Source organism: Oncorhynchus nerka, linkage group LG14 (genome assembly GCF_034236695.1).
Source record: "Oncorhynchus nerka isolate Pitt River linkage group LG14, Oner_Uvic_2.0, whole genome shotgun sequence".
NCBI classification, from domain to species: Eukaryota; Metazoa; Chordata; class Actinopteri; order Salmoniformes; family Salmonidae; genus Oncorhynchus; species Oncorhynchus nerka.
Genome location: NC_088409.1, coordinates 98158579 through 98179213, shown reverse-complemented (window position 1 = coordinate 98179213; position 20635 = coordinate 98158579). Strand labels below are relative to the sequence as shown.

Below are 20635 nucleotides of genomic sequence, written 5' to 3'. Positions count from 1 at the left end.
CTACAGCTCTCTCAGTAGTAGTCGGTACTATAGGACACACCCCTCCCTCCCTCCTACAGCTCTCTCAGTAGTAGTGGGTACTATAGGACACACCCCTCCCTCCCTCCTCCTACAGCTCTCTCAGTAGTAGTGGGTACTATAGGACACACCCCTCCCTCCCTCCTCCTCCTACAGCTCTCTCAGTAGTAGTGGGTACTATAGGACACACCCCTCCCTCCCTCCTACAGCTCTCTCAGTAGTAGTGGGTACTATAGGACACACCCCTCCCTCCCTCCCTCCTACAGCTCTCTCAGTAGTAGTGGGTACTATAGGAAACACCCCTCCCTCCCTCCTCCTACAGCTCTCTCAGTAGTAGTGGGTACTATAGGACACACCCCTCCCTCCCTCCTCCTCCTACAGCTCTCTCAGTAGTAGTAGGTACTATAGGACACACCCCTCCCTCCCTCCTCCTACAGCTCTCTCAGTAGTAGTGGGTACTATAGGACACACCCCTCCCTCCCTCCTCCTCCTACAGCTCTCTCAGTAGTAGTAGGTACTATAGGACACACCCCTCCCTCCCTCCTCCTACAGCTCTCTCAGTAGTAGTGGGTACTATAGGACACACCCCTCCCTCCCTCCCTCCTACAGCTCTCTCAGTAGTAGTGGGTACTATAGGACACACCCCTCCCTCCCTCCGTCCTACAGCTCTCTCAGTAGTAGTGGGTACTATAGGACACACCCCTCCCTCCCTCCCTCCCTGCTACAGCTCTCTCAGTAGTAGTGGGTACTATAGGACACACCCCTCCCTCCCTCCCTCCCTCCTACAGCTCTCTCAGTAGAAGTGGGTACTATAGGACACACCCCTCCCTCCCTCCCTCCTTACAGCTCTCTCAGTAGTAGTGGGTACTATAGGACACACCCCTCCTCCCTCCTCCTCCTATAGCTCTCTCAGTAGTAGTGGGTACTATAGGACACACCCCTCCCTCCCTCCCTCCCTCCCTCCTCCTCCTACAGCTCTCTCAGTAGTAGTGGGTACTATAGGACACACCCCTCCCTCCCTCCCTCCCTCCTCCTCCTATAGCTCTCTCAGTAGTAGTGGGTACTATAGGACACACCCCTCCCTCCCTCCCTCCTCCTCCTACAGCTCTCTCAGTAGTAGTGGATACTATAGGACACACCCCTCCCTCCTCCCTCCCTCCCTCCCTCCCTCCTCCTCCTACAGCTCTCTCAGTAGTAGTGGGTACTATAGGACACACCCCTCCCTCCCTCCCTCCCTCCTACAGCTCTCTCAGTAGTAGTGGGTACTATAGGACACACCCCCTCCCTCCCTCCCTCCCTCCTCCTACAGCTCTCTCAGTAGTAGTGGGTACTATAGGACACACCCCTCCCTCCCTCCTCCTCCTACAGCTCTCTCAGTAGTAGTGGGTACTATAGGACACCCCCTCCCTCCCTCCCTCCCTCCTCCTCCTATAGCTCTCTCAGTAGTAGTGGGTACTATAGGACACACCCCTCCCTCCCTCCCTCCCTCCTACAGCTCTCTCAGTAGTAGTGGGTACTATAGGACACCCCTCCCTCCCTCCCTCCCTCCCTCATCCTACAGCTCTCTCAGTAGTAGTGGGTACTATAGGACACACCCCTCCCTCCCTCCTCCTACAGCTCTCTCAGTAGTAGTGGGTACTATAGGACACCCCCCCCCTCCCTCCTCCCTCCCTCCTACAGCTCTCTCAGTAGTAGTGGGTACTATAGGACACCCCCTCCCTCCCTCCCTCCCTCCCTCCCTCCCTCCTCCTCCTACAGCTCTCTCGGTAGTAGTGGGTACTATAGGACACACCCCTCCCTCCCTCCCTCCTCCTCCTACAGCTCTCTCAGTAGTAGTGGGTACTATAGGACACCCCCTCCCTCCCTCCCTCCCTCCTCCTCCTATAGCTCTCTCAGTAGTAGTGGGTACTATAGGACACCCCCTCCCTCCCTCCCTCCCTCCTACAGCTCTCTCAGTAGTAGTGGGTACTATAGGACACCCCCTCCCTCCCTCCCTCCCTCCTACAGCTCTCTCAGTAGTAGTGGGTACTATAGGACACACCCCTCCCTCCCTACCTCCTACAGCTCTCTCAGTAGTAGTGGGTACTATATGACACCCCCTCCCTCCCTCCCTCCCTCCTACAGCTCTCTCAGAAGTAGTGGGTACTATAGGACACACCCCCTCCCTCCCTCCTCCTCCTACAGCTCTCTCAGTAGTAGTGGGTGCTATAGGACACACCCCTCCCTCCCTCCTCCTACAGCTCTCTCAGTAGTAGTGGGTACTATAGGACACACCCTCCCTCCCTACCTCCTACAGCTCTCTCAGTAGTAGTGGTTACTATAGGACACACCCCTCCCTCCCTACCTCCTACAGCTCTCTCAGTAGTAGTGGGTACTATAGGACACACCCCTCCCTCCCTCCCTCCTACAGCTCTCTCAGTAGTAGTGGGTACTATAGGATACCCCCTCCTCCCTCCCTCCTCCTACAGCTCTCTCAGTAGTAGTGGGTACTATAGGAAACACCCCTCCCTCCCTCCCTACCTCCTACAGCTCTCTCAGTAGTAGTGGGTACTATAGGACACCCCCCTCCCTCCCTCCTCCTTCCTACAGCTCTCTCAGTAGTAGTGGGTTCTATAGGACACACCCCTCCCTCCCTCCTCCTACAGCTCTCTCAGTAGTAGTGGGTACTATAGGACACACCCCTCCCTCCCCTCCTCCTCCTTCCTACAGCTCTCTCAGTAGTAGTGGGTACTATAGGACACACCCCTCCCTTCCCTCCCTCCCTCCCTCCTACAGCTCTCTCAGTAGTAGTGGGTACTATAGGACACACCCCTCCCTCCCTCCCTCCCTCCCTCCTCCTCCTCCTCCTACAGCTCTCTCAGTAGTAGTGGGTACTATAGGACACACCCTCCCTCCCTCCCTCCTACAGCTCTCTCAGTAGTAGTGGGTACTATAGGACACACCCCTCCCTCCCTCCCTCCCTCCTCCTACAGCTCTCTCAGTAGTAGTGGGTACTATAGGACACACCCCTCCCTCCCTCCTCCTCCTACAGCTCTCTCAGTAGTAGTGGGTACTATAGGACACCCCCTCCCTCCCTCCCTCCCTCCCTCCTCCTATAGCTCTCTCAGTAGTAGTGGGTACTATAGGACACACCCCTCCCTCCCTCCCTCCCTCCTACAGCTCTCTCAGTAGTAGTGGGTACTATAGGACACCCCCTCCCTCCCTCCCTCATCCTACAGCTCTCTCAGTAGTAGTGGGTACTATAGGACACACCCCTCCCTCCCTCCTCCTACAGCTCTCTCAGTAGTAGTGGGTACTATAGGACACCCCCCCTCCCTCCCTCCTACAGCTCTCTCAGTAGTAGTGGGTACTATAGGACACCCCCTCCCTCCCTCCCTCCCTCCCTCCTCCTCCTACAGCTCTCTCAGTAGTAGTGGGTACTATAGGACACACCCCTCCCTCCCTCCCTCCTCCTCCTACAGCTCTCTCAGTAGTAGTGGGTACTATAGGACACCCCCTCCCTCCCTCCCTCCTCCTACAGCTCTCTCAGTAGTAGTGGGTACTATAGGACACACCCCTCCCTCCCTCCCTACCTCCTACAGCTCTCTCAGTAGTAGTGGGTACTATAGGACACCCCCCTCCCTCCCTCCTCCTTCCTACAGCTCTCTCAGTAGTAGTGGGTACTATAGGACACACCCCTCCCTCCGTCCTCCTACAGCTCTCTCAGTAGTAGTGGGTACTATAGGACACACCCCTCCCTCCCCTCCTCCTTCCTACAGCTCTCTCAGTAGTAGTGGGTACTATAGGACACCCCCCTCCCTTCCTCCTCCCTCCTACAGCTCTCTCAGTAGTAGTGGGTACTATAGGACACACCCCTCCCTCCCCTCCTCCTTCCTACAGCTCTCTCAGTAGTAGTGGGTACTATAGGACACACCCCTCCCTCCCTCCCTCCTCCTACAGCTCTCTCAGTAGTAGTGGGTACTATAGGACACCCCCCTCCCTTCCTCCTCCCTCCTACAGCTCTCTCAGTAGTAATGGGTACTATAGGACACACCCCTCCCTCCCCTCCTCCTTCCTACAGCTCTCTCAGTAGTAGTGGGTACTATAGGACACACCCCTCCCTCCCTCCCTCCCTCCTCCTACAGCTCTCTCAGTAGTAGTGGGTACTATAGGACACACCCCCCTCCCTCCCTCCCTACCTCCTACAGCTCTCTCAGTAGTAGTGGGTACTATAGGACACACCCCTCCCTCCCTCCCTACCTCCTACAGCTCTCTCAGTAGTAGTGGGTACTATAGGACACACCCTCCCTCCCTACCTCCTACAGCTCTCTCAGTAGTAGTGGGTACTATAGGACACACCCCTCCCTCCCTCGCTCCTCCTACAGCTCTCTCAGTAGTAGTGGGTACTATAGGACACACCCCTCCCTCCCTACCTCCTACAGCTCTCTCAGTAGTAGTGGGTACTATAGGACACACCCCTCCCTCCCCCCTCCCTCCTTACCATTCAGGTGATAGTGTTCTTCACTGTCCGGGTCCGTCAGTGAGTACAGCTCTCTCAGTAGTAATGGGTACTATAGGACACACCCCTCCCTCCCCTCCTCCTTCCTACAGCTCTCTCAGTAGTAGTGGGTACTATAGGACACACCCCTCCCTCCCTCCCTCCCTCCTCCTACAGCTCTCTCAGTAGTAGTGGGTACTATAGGACACACCCCTCCCTCCCTCCCTACCTCCTACAGCTCTCTCAGTAGTAGTGGGTACTATAGGACACACCCCTCCCTCCCTCCCTACCTCCTACAGCTCTCTCAGTAGTAGTGGGTACTATAGGACACACCCCTCCCTCCCTACCTCCTACAGCTCTCTCAGTAGTAGTGGGTACTATAGGACACACCCCTCCCTCCCTCGCTCCTCCTACAGCTCTCTCAGTAGTAGTGGGTACTATAGGACACACCCCTCCTCCCTCCCTACCTCCTACAGCTCTCTCAGTAGTAGTGGGTACTATAGGACACACCCCTCCCTCCCCCTCCCTCCTTACCATTCAGGTGATAGTGTTCTTCACTGTCCGGGTCCGTCAGTGAGTACAGCTCTCTCAGTAGTAGTGGGTACTATAGGACACACCCTCCCTCCCCCCCCCCCCCTCCCTCCCTCCCTCCACCCCTCCCTCACTCCCCCCTCCTCGCCCCCTCCCTCCCTCCTTACCATTCAGGTGATAGTGTTCTTCACTGTCCGGGTCCGTCAGTGAGTACAGCTCTCTCAGTAGTAGTGGGTACTATAGGACACACCCCTCCCTCCCCCTCCCCCCTCCCTCCCTCCCTCCACCCCTCCCTCCCTCACTCCCCCTCCCTCGCCCCTCCCTCCCTCCTTACCATTCAGGTGATAGTGTTCTTCACTGTCCGGGTCCGTCAGTGAGTACAGCTCTCTCAGTAGTAGTGGGTACTTCAGAACTCTCTGGATGGGTTTGATCAGGTAGGACTCCAGGGTTGAGGAGTGTTGCTGTTTCGGGTTCCTCTCTTCCAGAAACGCCTTGAAGTCTGCATCGGTCTTAGCTAGATGCAATGAGATGGGGGGGGGGGTTACACACGTAACCTCCAAACGTTTCAGAAGAGCTGGACAATGAAATAAGATCCAACATAAAGAAGCCCCCTGACTGTCTGCTGGTACCATACTGTTATGTGATCTGTTAATAAAGGACCTACAAGAAAAACACTTTCTCTTCTGTCTTAGCTGGAAGCAGAGGAGAGCCAAATGTTTCTGTCTTAGCTGGAAGCAGAGGAGAGCCAAATGTTTCTGTTGTAGCTATGAAGAGGTCATTCAACACTGTCCTAAGAAACACATTCTGTTGTAGCTATGAAGAGGTCATTCAACACTGTGGATGGTGTATCAATACACAGAGTCACTACAAAGATACAGACGTCCTTCCTAACTCAGTTGCCGGAGAAGAAGGAAACCGCTCAGGGATTTCAACATGAGGCCAATGGGGTCTTTAAAACAGTTAGGGAGTTTGATGACTGTGATAGGAGAAGACTGAGGATTGATCAACAACATTGTAGTTACTCCATAATGCTAACCTAAATGCCAGAATGAAAAAGGAAGCCTGTACAGAATAAATATATACCAACAAGCAATTAAAGTAATACACCAAAACATGTGGCAGAGCAATTCACTTTTTGTCCTGAATACAAATGTTATGTTTAGGGGCAAATTCAATACATTACTGAGTACCACTCTCCATGTTTACATGCATAGTGGTGGCTGCATCATGTTATGGGTATGCTTGTAATCGTTAAGGACTGGTGAGTTTTTCAGGATAAAAAATAAACCGAATGGAGCTAAGGACAGGCAACATCCTAGAGGGGAAACCTGGTTCAGTCTGCTTTTCCACCAGACACTGGGAGATGAATTCACCTTTCAGCAGGACAATAACCTTAAAACACAAGGCCAAATCTACACTGGAGTTGCTTACCAAGAAGACAGTGAATGTTCCTGAGTGGCCGAGTTACAGATTTGACTTAAATCGACTTGAAAATCTACGGCAAGACTTGAAAATGATTTGTCTAGCAATAATAACGGGAAAATATTGCACAATCCAGGTGTTCAAAGCACTTAGATACTTAGATACCAGGAAGACAGACAGCTGTACATCGCTGTCAAAAGGTTTTCTAACAACTCAAGGGTGTGAATACCAATGTAAATTAGATATATTTTTCCATTCTCCGTTTTGCACACACATTATTAAAAACATGTTTTCACTGTCATTATGGAGTATCGTGTGTCGATGAGTGAGAGAGAAACATCTATTTAATCCATTTTGAATTCAGGCTGTAACAACAAAAATGTGGGATGAGTCAAAGGGGGTATGAATACTTTTCTGAAGTCACCAGGGCCCATAGGGAATGGTCAAAAGTAGGGCACTACGTAGGGAATATTTTTTAAATGTAACCTTTATTTATAACTAGGCAAGTCAGTCAAGAACAAATTCTTATTTTCAATGACGGCCTAGGAACAGTGGGGTTAACTGCCTTGTTCAGGGACAGAACGACAGATTTGTACCTTGTCAGCTCGGGGATTTGAACTTGCAACCTTCCGGTTACGAGTCCAACACATGCTGGCATGTGGGACACGAGCCCATCTCTCTGTAGTGCAGGGTGGGTCAGTGGAAACACCAGAGGTGCCAGGAAGGAAATAGTTCAGGTTCAAACTTTCATATACACACCCTTTACGAGCAGCTAGGACACACACACACACACACACACACACACACACACACAAAAACACACACCAACTGTGTTTAACTCACCCTTTACGAGCAGCTAGGACACACACACACACACACACACACAAAACAACGCACCAACTGTGTTTAACTCACCCTTTACGAGCAGCTAGGACACACACACACACACACACACACACACACACCGTGTTTAACTCACCCTTTACGAGCACCTTGGGGACTTTGGTGTGGCTGGCGCAGAACGCACTGTAGATCTTAAACCGGTCTGCATAGTACAGGAAGGAACCTCCTAGAGAGAAGAGGATTTTCTGACAAGGAGAGGAGAGAGTCGTGGTTACACAATGTGTTTTGGTAGCTGAGGAGAGGAGAGGAGAGAGTCGTGGTTACACAATGTGTTTTGGTAGCTGAGGAGAGGAGAGAGTCGTGGTTACACAATGTGTTTTGGTAGCTGAGGAGAGGAGAGAGTCGTGGTTACACAATGTGTTTTGGTAGCTGAGGAGAGGAGAGAGTCGTGGTTACACAATGTGTTTTGGTAGCTGAGGAGAGGAGAGAGTCGTGGTTACACAATGTGTTTTGGTAGCTGAGGAGAGGAGAGAGTCTGGTTATACAATGTTTTTGGTAGCTGAGGAGAGGAGAGAGTCGTGGTTATACAATGTGTTTTGGTAGCGGAGGAGAGGAGAGGAGAGAGTCGTGGTTATACAATGTGTTTTGGTAGCTGAGGAGAGAGAGAGGAGAGAGTCGTGGTTACACAATGTGTTTTGGTAGCGGAGGGAGGAGAGGAGAGAGTCGTGGTTACACAATGTGTTTTGGTAGCGGAGGGAGGAGAGGAGAGAGTCGTGGTTACACAATGTGTTTTGGTAGCTGAGGAGAGGAGAGAGTCGTGGTTACACAATGTGTTTTGGTAGCTGAGGAGAGGAGAGAGTCGTGGTTACACAATGTGTTTTGGTAGCTGAGGAGAGAGTCGGTTACACAATGTGTTTTGGTAGGAGAGAGTCGTGGTTACACAATGTGTTTTGGTAGCTGAGGAGAGGAGAGAGTCGTGGTTACACAATGTGTTTTGGTAGCTGAGGAGAGGAGAGAGTCGTGGTTATACAATGTGTTTTGGTAGCTGAGGAGAGGAGAGAGTCGTGGTTACACAATGTGTTTTGGTAGCTGAGGAGAGGAGAGAGTCGTGGTTACACAATGTGTTTTGGTAGCTGAGGAGAGGAGAGAGTCGTGGTTACACAATGTGTTTTGGTAGCTGAGGAGAGGAGAGAGTCGTGGTTATACAATGTGTTTTGGTAGCGGAGGAGGGGAGAGAGTCGTGGTTATACAATGTGTTTTGGTAGCTGAGGAGAGGAGAGAGTCGTGGTTATACAATGTGTTTTGGTAGCGGAGGAGAGGAGAGAGTCGTGGTTATACAATGTGTTTTGGTAGCGGAGGAGAGGAGAGGAGAGAGTCGTGGTTATACAATGTGTTTTGGTAGCGGAGGAGAGGAGAGGAGAGAGTCGTGGTTACACAATGTGTTTTGGTAGCGGAGGGAGGAGAGGAGAGAGTCGTGGTTACACAATGTGTTTTGGTAGCGGAGGGAGGAGAGGAGAGAGTCGTGGTTACACAATGTGTTTTGGTAGCTGAGGAGAGGAGAGAGTCGTGGTTACACAATGTGTTTTGGTAGCTGAGGAGAGGAGAGAGTCGTGGTTATACAATGTGTTTTGGTAGCGGAGGAGAGGAGAGAGTCGTGGTTATACGATGTGTTTTGGTAGCGGAGGAGAGGAGAGGAGAGAGTCGTGGTTATACAATGTTTTGGTAGCGGAGGAGGAGAGGAGAGAGTCGTGGTTATACAATGTGTTTTGGTAGCGGAGGGAGGAGAGAGAGAGTCGTGGTTACACAATGTGTTTTGGTAGCGGAGGGAGAGAGGAGAGAGTCGTGGTTACACAATGTGTTTTGGTAGCGGAGGGAGGAGAGGAGAGAGTCGTGGTTACACAATGTGTTTTGGTAGCTGAGGAGAGGAGAGAGTCGTGGTTACACAATGTGTTTTGGTAGCTGAGGAGAGGAGAGAGTCGTGGTTATACAATGTGTTTTGGTAGCGGAGGAGAGGAGAGAGTCGTGGTTATACGATGTGTTTTGGTAGCGGAGGAGAGGAGAGGAGAGAGTCGTGGTTATACAATGTGTTTTGGTAGCGGAGGAGAGGAGAGGAGAGAGTCGTGGTTACACAATGTGTTTTGGTAGCGGAGGGAGGAGAGGAGAGAGTCGTGGTTACACAATGTGTTTTGGTAGCTGAGGAGAGGAGAGAGTCGTGGTTACACAATGTGTTTTGGTAGCTGAGGAGAGGAGAGAGTCGTGGTTACACAATGTGTTTTGGTAGCTGAGGAGAGGAGAGAGTCGTGGTTACACAATGTGTTTTGGTAGCTGAGGAGAGAGTCGTGGTTATACAATGTGTTTTGGTAGCTGAGGAGAGAGTCGTGGTTATACAATGTGTTTTGGTAGCTGAGGAGAGGAGAGAGTCGTGGTTACACAATGTGTTTTGGTAGCTGAGGAGAGGAGAGAGTCATGGTTACACAATGTGTTTTGGTAGCGGAGGACAGTTAAAATGGAGAGGAGAGAGTCGTGGTTACACAATGTGTTTTGGTAGCTGAGGAGAGGAGAGAGTCGTGGTTACACAATGTGTTTTGGTAGCGGAGGACAGTTAAAATGGAGAGGAGAGAGTCGTGGTTACACAATGTGTTTTGGTAGCTGAGGAGAGGAGAGAGTCGTGGTTATACAATGTGTTTTGGTAGCTGAGGAGAGGAGAGAGTCGTGGTTACACAACGTGTTTTGGTAGCTGAGGAGAGGAGAGAGTCGTGGTTACACAATGTGTTTTGGTAGCGGCCGGACAGTTAAAATGGTAGATGTAGGTTTGACAGTCAGTTGATAGATTTCTGTCCTCGATCCAGGCAGGCTGTTATTGTGTAATCTAGCCAGGCTGTTATTTTGTAATCTAGCCAGGCTGTTATTTTGTAGTTCTAGGCAGGCTGTTATTGTGTAATCTAGCCAGGCTGTTATTGTGTAATCTAGCCAGGCTGTTATTTTGTAATCTAGCCAGGCTGTTATTGTGTAATCTAGCCAGGCTGTTATTTTGTCATCTAGGCAGGCTGTTATTTTGTAGTTCTAGGCAGGCTGTTATTTTGTAATATAGGCAGGCTGTTATTTTGTAATCTAGGCAGGCTGTTATTTTGTAATCTAGCCAGGCTGTTATTTTGTAGTTCTAGGCAGGCTGTTATTTTGTCATCCAGGCAGGCTGTTATTTTGTACCTTGAACTGGTCCACTCTCTCCAGCTTCTCCAGGTCTGGAACCAATCTGGTCCCGTCTTCTAGAGTCTTCAGGAATTCCACCTGGAACTCCACCATCTCAGGCAGGTTCCCAACCAGAATGTCCAGCTGGAGCCGCACAAAAGGAAGGAGGGAAATATATTATTTCACAATATAATCAACAAATTACAACTCAAGTGCCCTATTACAGTGAGAGGAGGGGGGCTGCATCCCAAATGGCATCATATTCTCTATATAGTGCACTACTTTTGATGAGAGCCCTATGAGCCCTGGTCAAAAGTAGTGCACTTGATAGTAGATATGGAGCCATTTGGGCCGCAAGTAGTGAGGGTGTTGAAGTGAGGCGATCCTATTAAAAGCACCGAAACCATCTGTGTTCCAGTCTCAGCCTCATAGTTATCCCTGTCTGTTCTCTCGTCTAAAACCTCCTCCTAGTCGCTCTTCCTCTCACCCTTCCTCTCACACACAGTACAGTCTGTACATGATTACGCAACAGCCATTCTATGAAAAAAAGTAGTTTTTTTTAGCACCAAAGACATTTAAAAAGGCAGCACCAGTATCTCTCCCTCTCCCACCGTGTATCATACCTCATCCTGAGTGAGGCACGTCAGTACCTCTCCCACCATGTATCATACCTCATCCTGAGTGAGGCACGTCAGTACCTCTCCCTCTCCCACCGTGTATCATACCTCATCCTGAGTGAGGCACGTCAGTACCTCTCCCTCTCCCACCGTGTATCATACCTCATCCTGAGTGAGGCACGTCAGTACCTCTCCCTCTCCCACCGTGCATCATACCTCATCCTGAGTGAGGCACGTCAGTATCTCTCCCTCTCCCACCGTGTATCATACCTCATCCTGAGTGAGGCACGTCAGTACCTCTCCCTCTCCCACCGTGTATCATACCTCATCCTGAGTGAGGCACGTCAGTACCTCTCCCTCTCCCACCGTGTATCATACCTCATCCTGAGTGAGGCACGTCAGTACCTCTCCCTCTCCCACCGTGTATCATACCTCATCCTGAGTGAGGCACGTCAGTATCTCTCCCTCTCCCACCGTGCATCATACCTCATCCTGAGTGAGGCACGTCCCAGTATCCCTCCCTCTCCCACCGTGCATCATCTCATCCTGAGTGAGGCACCAGTACCTCTCCTCTGTATCATACCTCATCCTGAGTGAGGCACGTCAGTACCTCTCCCTCTCCCACCGTGTATCATACCTCATCCTGAGTGAGGCACGTCAGTACCTCTCCCACCATGTATCATACCTCATCCTGAGTGAGGCACGTCAGTACCTCTCCCTCTCCCACCATGTATCATACCTCATCCTGAGTGAGGCACGTCTCCTTCTGCAGCGGGGTTAAGTACCTCCCGATGAGACAATTGAGATCCTGCAAGACAAAGAGTGATTCAGATTATATTAAAGTGCTAGACTGACACACACACGCTCAAACACCCATTGAATGGGATAGTGGAGACACACATACACACACACACACACACACCAACCGTTGATTGGGGTGGTGGATGTCATCTCATGGATATGTACACACATGGAGAGGGAGAATAGAAAACACTCTGGCTTAAAACACACTTATGACAACAAGTCATCAAGAGGTACTATAAACTGGCACGCACAGCGTTGAATTAAAATACGGTTCCTAATCATATGTACACACACATATATACATCCTTTATTCTCTAGGTCTCACACTGACTGAGTTTGTTTGAAGTATTATGACATCTCCGTCAAGATATCTCTGTTTCTACATAGATCAGATGAATACACTACATGACCAAAAGTATGTGGACACCTGCTCGTCGAACATCTCATTCCAAAGTCATGGGCATTAATATGGAGTTGGTCCCCCCTATGCTGCTCTACCAGCCTCCACTCTTCTGGGAAGGCTTTCCACTAGATGTTGGAACATTGCTGCTATAACAGCCTCCACTCTTCTGGGAAGGTTTTCCACTAGATGTTGGAACATTGCTGCAGGGACTTGCTTCCATTCAGCCACAAGAGTATTAGTGAGACTTGGCATTGATGTTGGGCGATTAGGCCTGGCTCACAGTCGGCGTTCCAATTCATCACAATGGTGTTCAATGGGGTTGAGGTCAGAGCTCTGTGCAGGCCTGTCAAGTTCTTCCACACCGATCTCGACAAACCATGTCTGTACAGACCTCTCTTTGTGCACAGGGGCTTTGTCATGCTGAAACAGGAAAGGGCCTTTCCCAAACTGTTGCCACAAAGTTGGAAGCACAGAATCATCTAGGATGTCCTTGTATGCTGTAGCGTTAAGATTTCCCTTCACTGGAACTAAAGGGGCCCCAGACCATTATTCCTCCTCCACCAAACTTTACAGTTAGCACAATGCATTGGGGCAGGTAGAGTTTCTCCTGGCATCCGTCACTCCAGAGAAGGCGTTTCAACTGCTCCAGCGTCCAATGGTGGCGATCTTTATACCACTCCAGTTTGGTGATCAGATTACATGTATATAATATATATATATAGGAATATTTAATATCCCTCTTTCTAGTTAGATCAGATTACATACGTATTGAGGTCTGTTTCTAGTTAGATCAGATTACATACGTATTGAGGTCTGTTTCTAGTTAGATCAGATTACATACGTATTGAGGTCCGTTTCTAGTTAGATCAGATTACATACGTATTGAGGTCCGTTTCTAGTTAGATCAGATTACATACGTAGTATTGAGGTCTGTTTCTAGTTAGATCAGATTACATACGTATTGAGGTTATATTATGTATTTGACCTCTCAGAGTTTCTTTGTAACCCAGTTATAATACAATACAATGTTTTGCTTTTCTATATTCTATAACCCAGTTATGACCCCTTCTCCCACAAACTCTCCCCGACCCCCTTCTCCCACAAACAGCCTCCTGACCCCCTTCTCCCACAAACACCCCCCCGACCCCTTCTCCCATAAACACCCCGACCCTCTTCTCCCATAAACATCCCCCGACCCCCTTCTCCCACAAACACCCCCGACCCTTCTCCCCCCCTTCTCCCACAAACACCCCCCGACCCCCTTCTCCCACAAACACCCCGACCCCCTTCTCCCACAAACACCTCCCCGACCCCCTTCTCCCACAAACACACACCCCCCCGACCCCCTTCGACCCCCTTCTCCCACAAACACCCCCCGACCCCCTTCTCCCACAAACACCCCCCGACCCTCTTCTCCCACAAACACCCCCCGACCCCCTTCTCCCACAAACACCCCCCCGACCCCCCTTCTCCCACAAACACCCCCCCACCCCCTTCTCCCACAAACACCCCCCGACCCCCTTCTCCCACAAACACCCCAAACACCCCCCCCTTCTCCCACAAACACCCCCCGACCCCCTTCTCCCACAAACACCCCCGACCCCCTTCTCCCACAAACACCCCCCGACCCCCTTCTCCCACAAACACCCCCCTCCCAAACACCCCCCCCCTTTCCCTCCCACAAACACCCCCCGACCCCTTCTCCCACAAACACCCCCTCCCACCCCCTTCTCCCACAAACACCCCCCGACCCCCTTCTCCCACAAACACCCCCGACCCCTTCTCCCACAAACACCCCGACCCCCTTCTCCCACAAACACCCCCCCCACGACCCCCTTCTCCCATAAACACCCCCCGACCCCCTTCTCCCACAAACACCCCCCCGACCCCCTTCTCCCACAAACACCCCCCGACCCCCTTCTCCCACAAACACCCCCGACCCTCTTCTCCCACAAACACCCCCCCCCCTTCTCCCACAAACACCCCCCCCTTCTCCCATAAACACCCCCCGACCCCCTTCTCCCATAAACACCCCCCGACCCCCTTCTCTTCTCTCCCACAAAACACCCCATTCCCCCACAAACACCCCCGACCCCTTTCTCCCACAAACAAACACCCCCCCGACCCCCCCTTCTCCCATCCGACCCCCTTCTCCCACAAACCCCCCCCCAAACACCCCCCCCCTTCTCCCACAAACACCCCCCCACCCCCCCCTTCTCCCACAAACACCCCCGACCCCCTTCTCCCACAAACACCCCCGACCCCCTTCTCCCACAAACACCCCAAACACCCCCTTCTCCCACAAAACATCCCCTTCCCCCGACCCCCTTCTCCCACAAACACCCCCGACCCCCTTCTCCCACAAACAACCCCCTTCTCCCACAAACACACTTCTCCCACAAACACCCCCCCCCTTCTCCCACAAACACCCCCTTCTCCCACAAACACCCCCTGACCCCCTTCTCCCACAAACACCCCCGACCCCCTTCTCCCACAAACACCCCCTTCCCACAAACACCCCCCACAAACACCCCCGACCCCCTTCTCCCACAAACACCCCCACAAACACCCCCCCGACCTCCTTCTCCCACAAACACCCCCCCTCCCCCACAAACACCAAACACACAGCAGAGATGTAGTACTACTGTTACTGACTTTGACATAGGTGCGTTCCGTCTCAACCAGCTCACAGATTACTTTGCGTAGCTTGTCGGCGTCGGAGAGCTGGCGGCTGGCGGTGCCGGTGGCAGGGGGACCGAAGGGCGAGTCCAGGCTGGGGGATGAGGAGGTCGTGGCACACTCAGACGGATTCATATCATGGAGACTGCGGCAGAATGCTGCGACCTGCTCTGTACTCTACAGAGAGAGGTAGAGAGAGGTAGAGAGAGAGAGAGGGCAAGAGAGAGGCAGGGAGATAAATAAATAGAGAGAGAGATAGATGGTGGATGGATGGAGAGGAGTGAGAATGAGAGTGAGAGAGACAGATGAGAGGAGAGAGATGAGAGATCGAGGGAGGGACAGAGGGTGATAAGAGGAGAGAGAGAGAGAGCGAAAGAGAGAGAGAGAGAGAGAGAGAGAGAGAGAGAGAGAGAGAGAGAGGAGAGGGTGGGATGAGAGATGTAGAGAGAGAGCGGAAGAGGGATGAGAGGAGAGATGTAGAGAGAGAGCGGAAGAGGGGGGATGGATAGAGAGGAGGTAGAGAGAGAGGAATCGAGAGAGAGGGGGAGAGCGAGAGAGAGAGAGGATGAGGAGGGATGGATGGAGAGGTAGAGAGAGAGAGGAATCGAGAGGAGAGAGGGGTAGAGAGAGAAAGGTATGAGAGAGAGAGAGAGAGAGAGAGAGAGAGAGAGAGAGAGAGAGAGAGAGAGTGGGATGAGAGATGTAGAGAGAGAGCGGAAGAGGAGGGATGGATGGAGAGGTAGAGAGAGAGAGGAATCGAGACGAGAGAGGGGTAGAGAGAGAAAGGTATGAGAGAGGTAGAGAGAGAGATGGTGGATGGATGGAGAGGAGCAAGAATGAGAGGGAGAGAGAGACGGAGTGAGAGACAGATGAGAGGAGAGAGATGAGAGAGACAGACGGAGTGAGAGACAGATGAGAGGAGAGAGATGAGAGGAGAGAGATGAGAGAGATCGAGAGAGAGATAGAGATCGAGAGAGAGATAGAGGGAAGAAAGAAGTAGAGAGAGAGGGATGGAGAGGAGAGGAGAGAGGGATGGAGAGGAGAGGAGAGAGGGAAGTGAGAGGAGAGAATTTTTAATTGGCAATAAACACAGCTTTCTTTCCTCAGGGCCATGGGGTTAGGACAGGGATGCAGCTTAACGCCCCCCCCCTCTTCAACATTTACGTCAATGAATTGGCGAGGGCACTAAAACAGTCTGCAGCACCCGTCCTCACCTCACTGGACTAGGAAACGTTTGCCGATGATCTGGTGCTTCTGTCCCTACCAACTGAGCAGCACCTACTGAGCAGCACCTAGAATCTTCTGCACAGATTCTGTCAGACCTGGGGCCCTGACAGTGAATCATAGTAAGAGAGTGTTCCAAAAAAGTTATAGTTGCTAATACCACAAAAACTAATTATATCTAGACACTGTTGCCTTAGAGCACACAAAGAATTACACCTACCTCGGCCTAAACATCAACCCCACATGTAACTTCAACATAGGGGCGGCAGGGTAGCCTAGTGGTTAGAGTGTAGAGGCGGCAGGGTAGCCTAGTGGTTAGAGCGTTGGACTAGTAACCGGAAGGTTGCAAGTTCAAACCCCCGAGCTGACAAGGTACAAATCTGTCATTCTGCCCCTGAACAGGCAGTTAACCCACTGTTCCTAGACCAGTTAACCCACTGTTCCTAGACCAGTTAACCCCACTGTTTGTTCCTAGACCAGTTAACCCACTGTTCCTAGACCAGTTAACCCACTGTTCCTAGACCAGTTAACCCACTGTTCCTAGACCAGTTAACTCTTTACCCTTCTACCCTCTACTGTTCCTAGACCAGTTAACCCCACTGTTCCTAGACCAGTTAACCCCACTGTTCCTAGACCAGTTAACCCCACTGTTCCTAGACCAGTTAACCCCACTGTTCCTAGACCAGTTAACCCCACTGTTCCTAGACCGTCATTGTAAATAAGAATGTGTTCTTTAACTGACTTGCCTGGTTAAATAAAGATAAAAAAAATTAAAAATAGCTGTGAAAGATCTAAAGAGTCAAGGCAAGATGGGCCTTCTATGCCATCAAAAGGAACATAAAATTCAACATCCCAATTACGATCTAGCACAAAAATAAATACTTTGAATCAGTTGTTGAACCCATTGCCCTTTATGGTGTGTGGGGTGTGGGGTTCCACACATCAACCAATAATAGACTAAATGGGACAAACACCCAATTGATGCAGGCAGAATTCTGCAAAAAATACTTTGTGTACAACGGAAAAGCCCAAACAATGCAGGCCAGAATTAGAACTATATTATATATAATCATCAAAATCCAGAAAATAACTTAAATTCTTCAACCACCTAAAAGGAAGCAATGCCCACACATTCCACCACAAAGCCCTCACCTACAGAAAGATGAACCTGAGTCCCCTTAAAAAGCTGGTCCTGGGGCACTGTTCAGAAACAGACAACACAGAACCCCAGGGGCTCTGTTCAGAAACAGACACCACAGAACCCCGGGGGCTCTGTTCAGAAACAGACACCACAGACCCCAGGGGCTCTGTTCACAGACACCACAGAACCCCGGGGGCTCTGTTCACAGACAACACAGAACCCCAGGGGCTCTGTTCACAGACACCACAGAACCCCGGGGGCTCTGTTCACAAACAGACACCACAGAACCCCAGGGGCTCTGTTCAGAAACAGACACCACAGAACCCCGGGGGCTCTGTTCACAGACACCACAGAACCCCGGGGGCTCTGTTCACAGACAACACAGAACCCCGGGGGCTCTGTTCACAAACAGACACCACAGAACCCCGGGGGCTCTGTTCACAAACAGACACCACAGAACCCCAGGGGCTCTGTTCACAGACACCACAGAACCCCGGGGGCTCTGTTCACAGACACCACAGAACCCCGGGGGCTCTGTTCACAGACACCACAGAACCCCAGGGGCTCTGTTCAGAAACAGACACCACAGAACCCCAGGGGCTCTGTTCAGAAACAGACACCACAGAACCCCGGGGGCTCTGTTCAGAAACAGACACCACAGAACCCCAGGGGCTCTGTTCAGAAACAGACACCACAGAACCCCAGGGGCTCTGTTCAGAAACAGACACCACAGAACCCCGGGGGCTCTGTTCAGAAACAGACACCACAGAACCCCAGGGGCTCTGTTCACAGACACCACAGAAACAGACACCACAGAACCCCAGGGGCTCTGTTCAGAAACAGACACCACAGAACCCCAGGGGCTCTGTTCAGAAACAGACACCACAGAACCCCGGGGGCTCTGTTCAGAAACAGACACCACAGAACCCCAGGGGCTCTGTTCACAGACACCACAGAACCCCGGGGGCTCTGTTCACAGACACCACAGAACCCCAGGGGCTCTGTTCAAACAGACACCACAGAACCCCAGGGGCTCTGTTCAGAAACAGACACCACAGAACCCCGGGGGCTCTGTTCAGAAACAGACACCACAGAACCCCGGGGGCTCTGTTCACAGACACCACAGAACCCCGGGGGCTCTGTTCACAAACAGACACACAGGACAGAACCCCACGGGAAAGCAGAAAGGCTCTGAGACACTGGAAAGATCACCAGAACCCAGAGGGGATATCTGTTAAACACAGACACCACAAAACCCCAGGGGCTCTGTTCTTGAAACAGACACCACAGGACCCCAGGGGCTCTGTTCAGAAACAGACACCACAGGACCCCAGGGGCTCTGTTCAGAAACAGACACCACAGAACCCCAGGGGCTCTGTTCAGAAACAGACACCACAGGACAGCAACACAATTACACTCAACCACATCACGGGAAAGCAGAAAGATAACTATTTGAGACACTGGAAAGAATCAACCAAAAAACAGAGCATATTGGAGTGATATCTGTCCCTAAACAGAGAGTACACCGTGGCAAAATACCTGACCACTGTGACTGACACCAAATTAAAGAAAATCCTTGACTATGTACAGACTTCCGTGAGCATAGCCCTGCCGTAGCAAACAGGCAGACCTGGCTCTCAAGAGAACACACTGGCCACAAAATGAGGTGGAAACTGAGCTACACTTCCTCACCTCCTGCCAAATGTATGACCCCATTATTTCCCACAGATCACACAGACCAACAAAGAATATCAAAACAAACGGACGAGAGGAGGGGAGAGGTGAGAGGCAGGATTGGAGAAAGGACAGGAGAGGAGGGGAGAGGTGAGAGGCAGGATTGGAGAAAGGACAGGAGAGGAGGGGAGAGGTGAGAGGCAGGATTGGAGAAAGGACAGGAGAGGAGGGGAGAGGTGAGAGGCAGGATTGGAGAAAGGACAGGAGAGGAGGGGAGAGGTGAGAGGCAGGATTGGAGAAAGGACAGGAGAGGAGGGGAGAGGTGAGAGGCAGGATTGGAGAAAAGACAGGAGAGGGAGAAGAGGCGTGGGAGAATGGAGCATTTGAACTTCTGTCTATTTTTGGCATGTCATAACAGTCAGTCTCCTTCTCTCTTCCTGTCATAACAGTCAGTCTCCTTCTCTCTTCCTGTCATAACAGTATTGATCTCTTCCCCTGTGTCTTCTTCCTGTCATAACAGTATTGATCTCTTCCCCTGTGTCTTCCTGTCTGATGGCAGTATTGATCTCTTCCCCTGTGTCTTCCTCCTACTGATAACAGTCAGATCTCTTCCCCTGTGTCTTCCTGTCATAACAGTCATTGTCTTCCCCTTCTTCCTCCTACTGATGGCTGATGTATTGATCTCTTCTGTCGTATCTCTTCTGATGTATTGATCTCTTCCCCTGTGTCTTCCTCCTACTGATGGCTGATGTATTGATCTCTTCCCCTGTGTCTTCCTCCTACTGATGGCTGATGTATTGATCTCTTCCCCTGTGTCTTCCTCCTACTGATGGCTGATGTATTGATCTCTTCCCCTGTGTCTTCCTCCTACTGATGGCTGATGTATTGATCTCTTCCCCTGTGTCTTCCTCCTACTGATGGCTGATGTATTGATCTCTTTCCTCCCCTGTGTTTTCCTGATTGTTGGTGTATTGATCTCTTCAGATCATCAAAACCAAAACAATACATACGGCATGTTGCCTAGGAAAGTGTTGATGTGCATTGTTGGGATATCTTCACTTAGGGCAGAAATAGACGGGTTGGTTGTTAAGCAACAAAACTGGTGAGTGCTCAACTATGGGGCAAAACAGACGGGGCTGGCTTAGATGGTTGACACTACGGGGCTGGCTTAGATGGTTGACACTACGGGGCTGGCTTAGATGGTTGACACTACGGGGCTGGCTTAAATGGTTGACACTACGGGGCTGGCTTAGATGGTTGACACTACGGGGCTGGCTTAGATGGTTGACACTACGGGGCTGGCTTAGATGGTTGACACTACAGGGCTTAGTCTCCAATGTTAATAGAAAACATTTTCAAAATGATGTAGGAGGGGTTAGGGTGTCTTCAGGACAGGGCCTAACTATACTGGGGAGGAGGGGTTAGGGTGTCTTCAGGACAGGGCCTAACTATACTGGGGAGGAGGGGTTAGGGTGTCTTCAGGACAGGGCCTAACTATACTGGGGAGGAGGGGTTACTCAGGGGACTGGGGAGGGGTTAGGGTGTCTTCAGGACAGGGCCTAACTATACTGGGGAGGAGGGGTTAGGGTGTCTTCAGGACAGGGCCTAACTAT

General features: G+C 51.3%; 1 protein-coding gene across 1 annotated transcript in view; it reads right to left on the bottom strand.

Annotated features, from left to right (window-relative positions):
* LOC115128169 (rho guanine nucleotide exchange factor TIAM1-like) overlaps positions 1-20635 on the bottom strand; it is a 202912-nt gene that overhangs the window by 21798 nt on the left and 160479 nt on the right. The window contains exons 19-23 of the mRNA XM_065000598.1: positions 14960-15160; positions 11837-11905; positions 10499-10624; positions 7428-7536; positions 5361-5540 (exon numbers count right to left, since the gene is read on the bottom strand). Coding sequence (XP_064856670.1) covers positions 5361-5540; positions 7428-7536; positions 10499-10624; positions 11837-11905; positions 14960-15160 — 685 coding nt within the window. The remainder of the gene's footprint in view (positions 1-5360; positions 5541-7427; positions 7537-10498; positions 10625-11836; positions 11906-14959; positions 15161-20635) is intronic.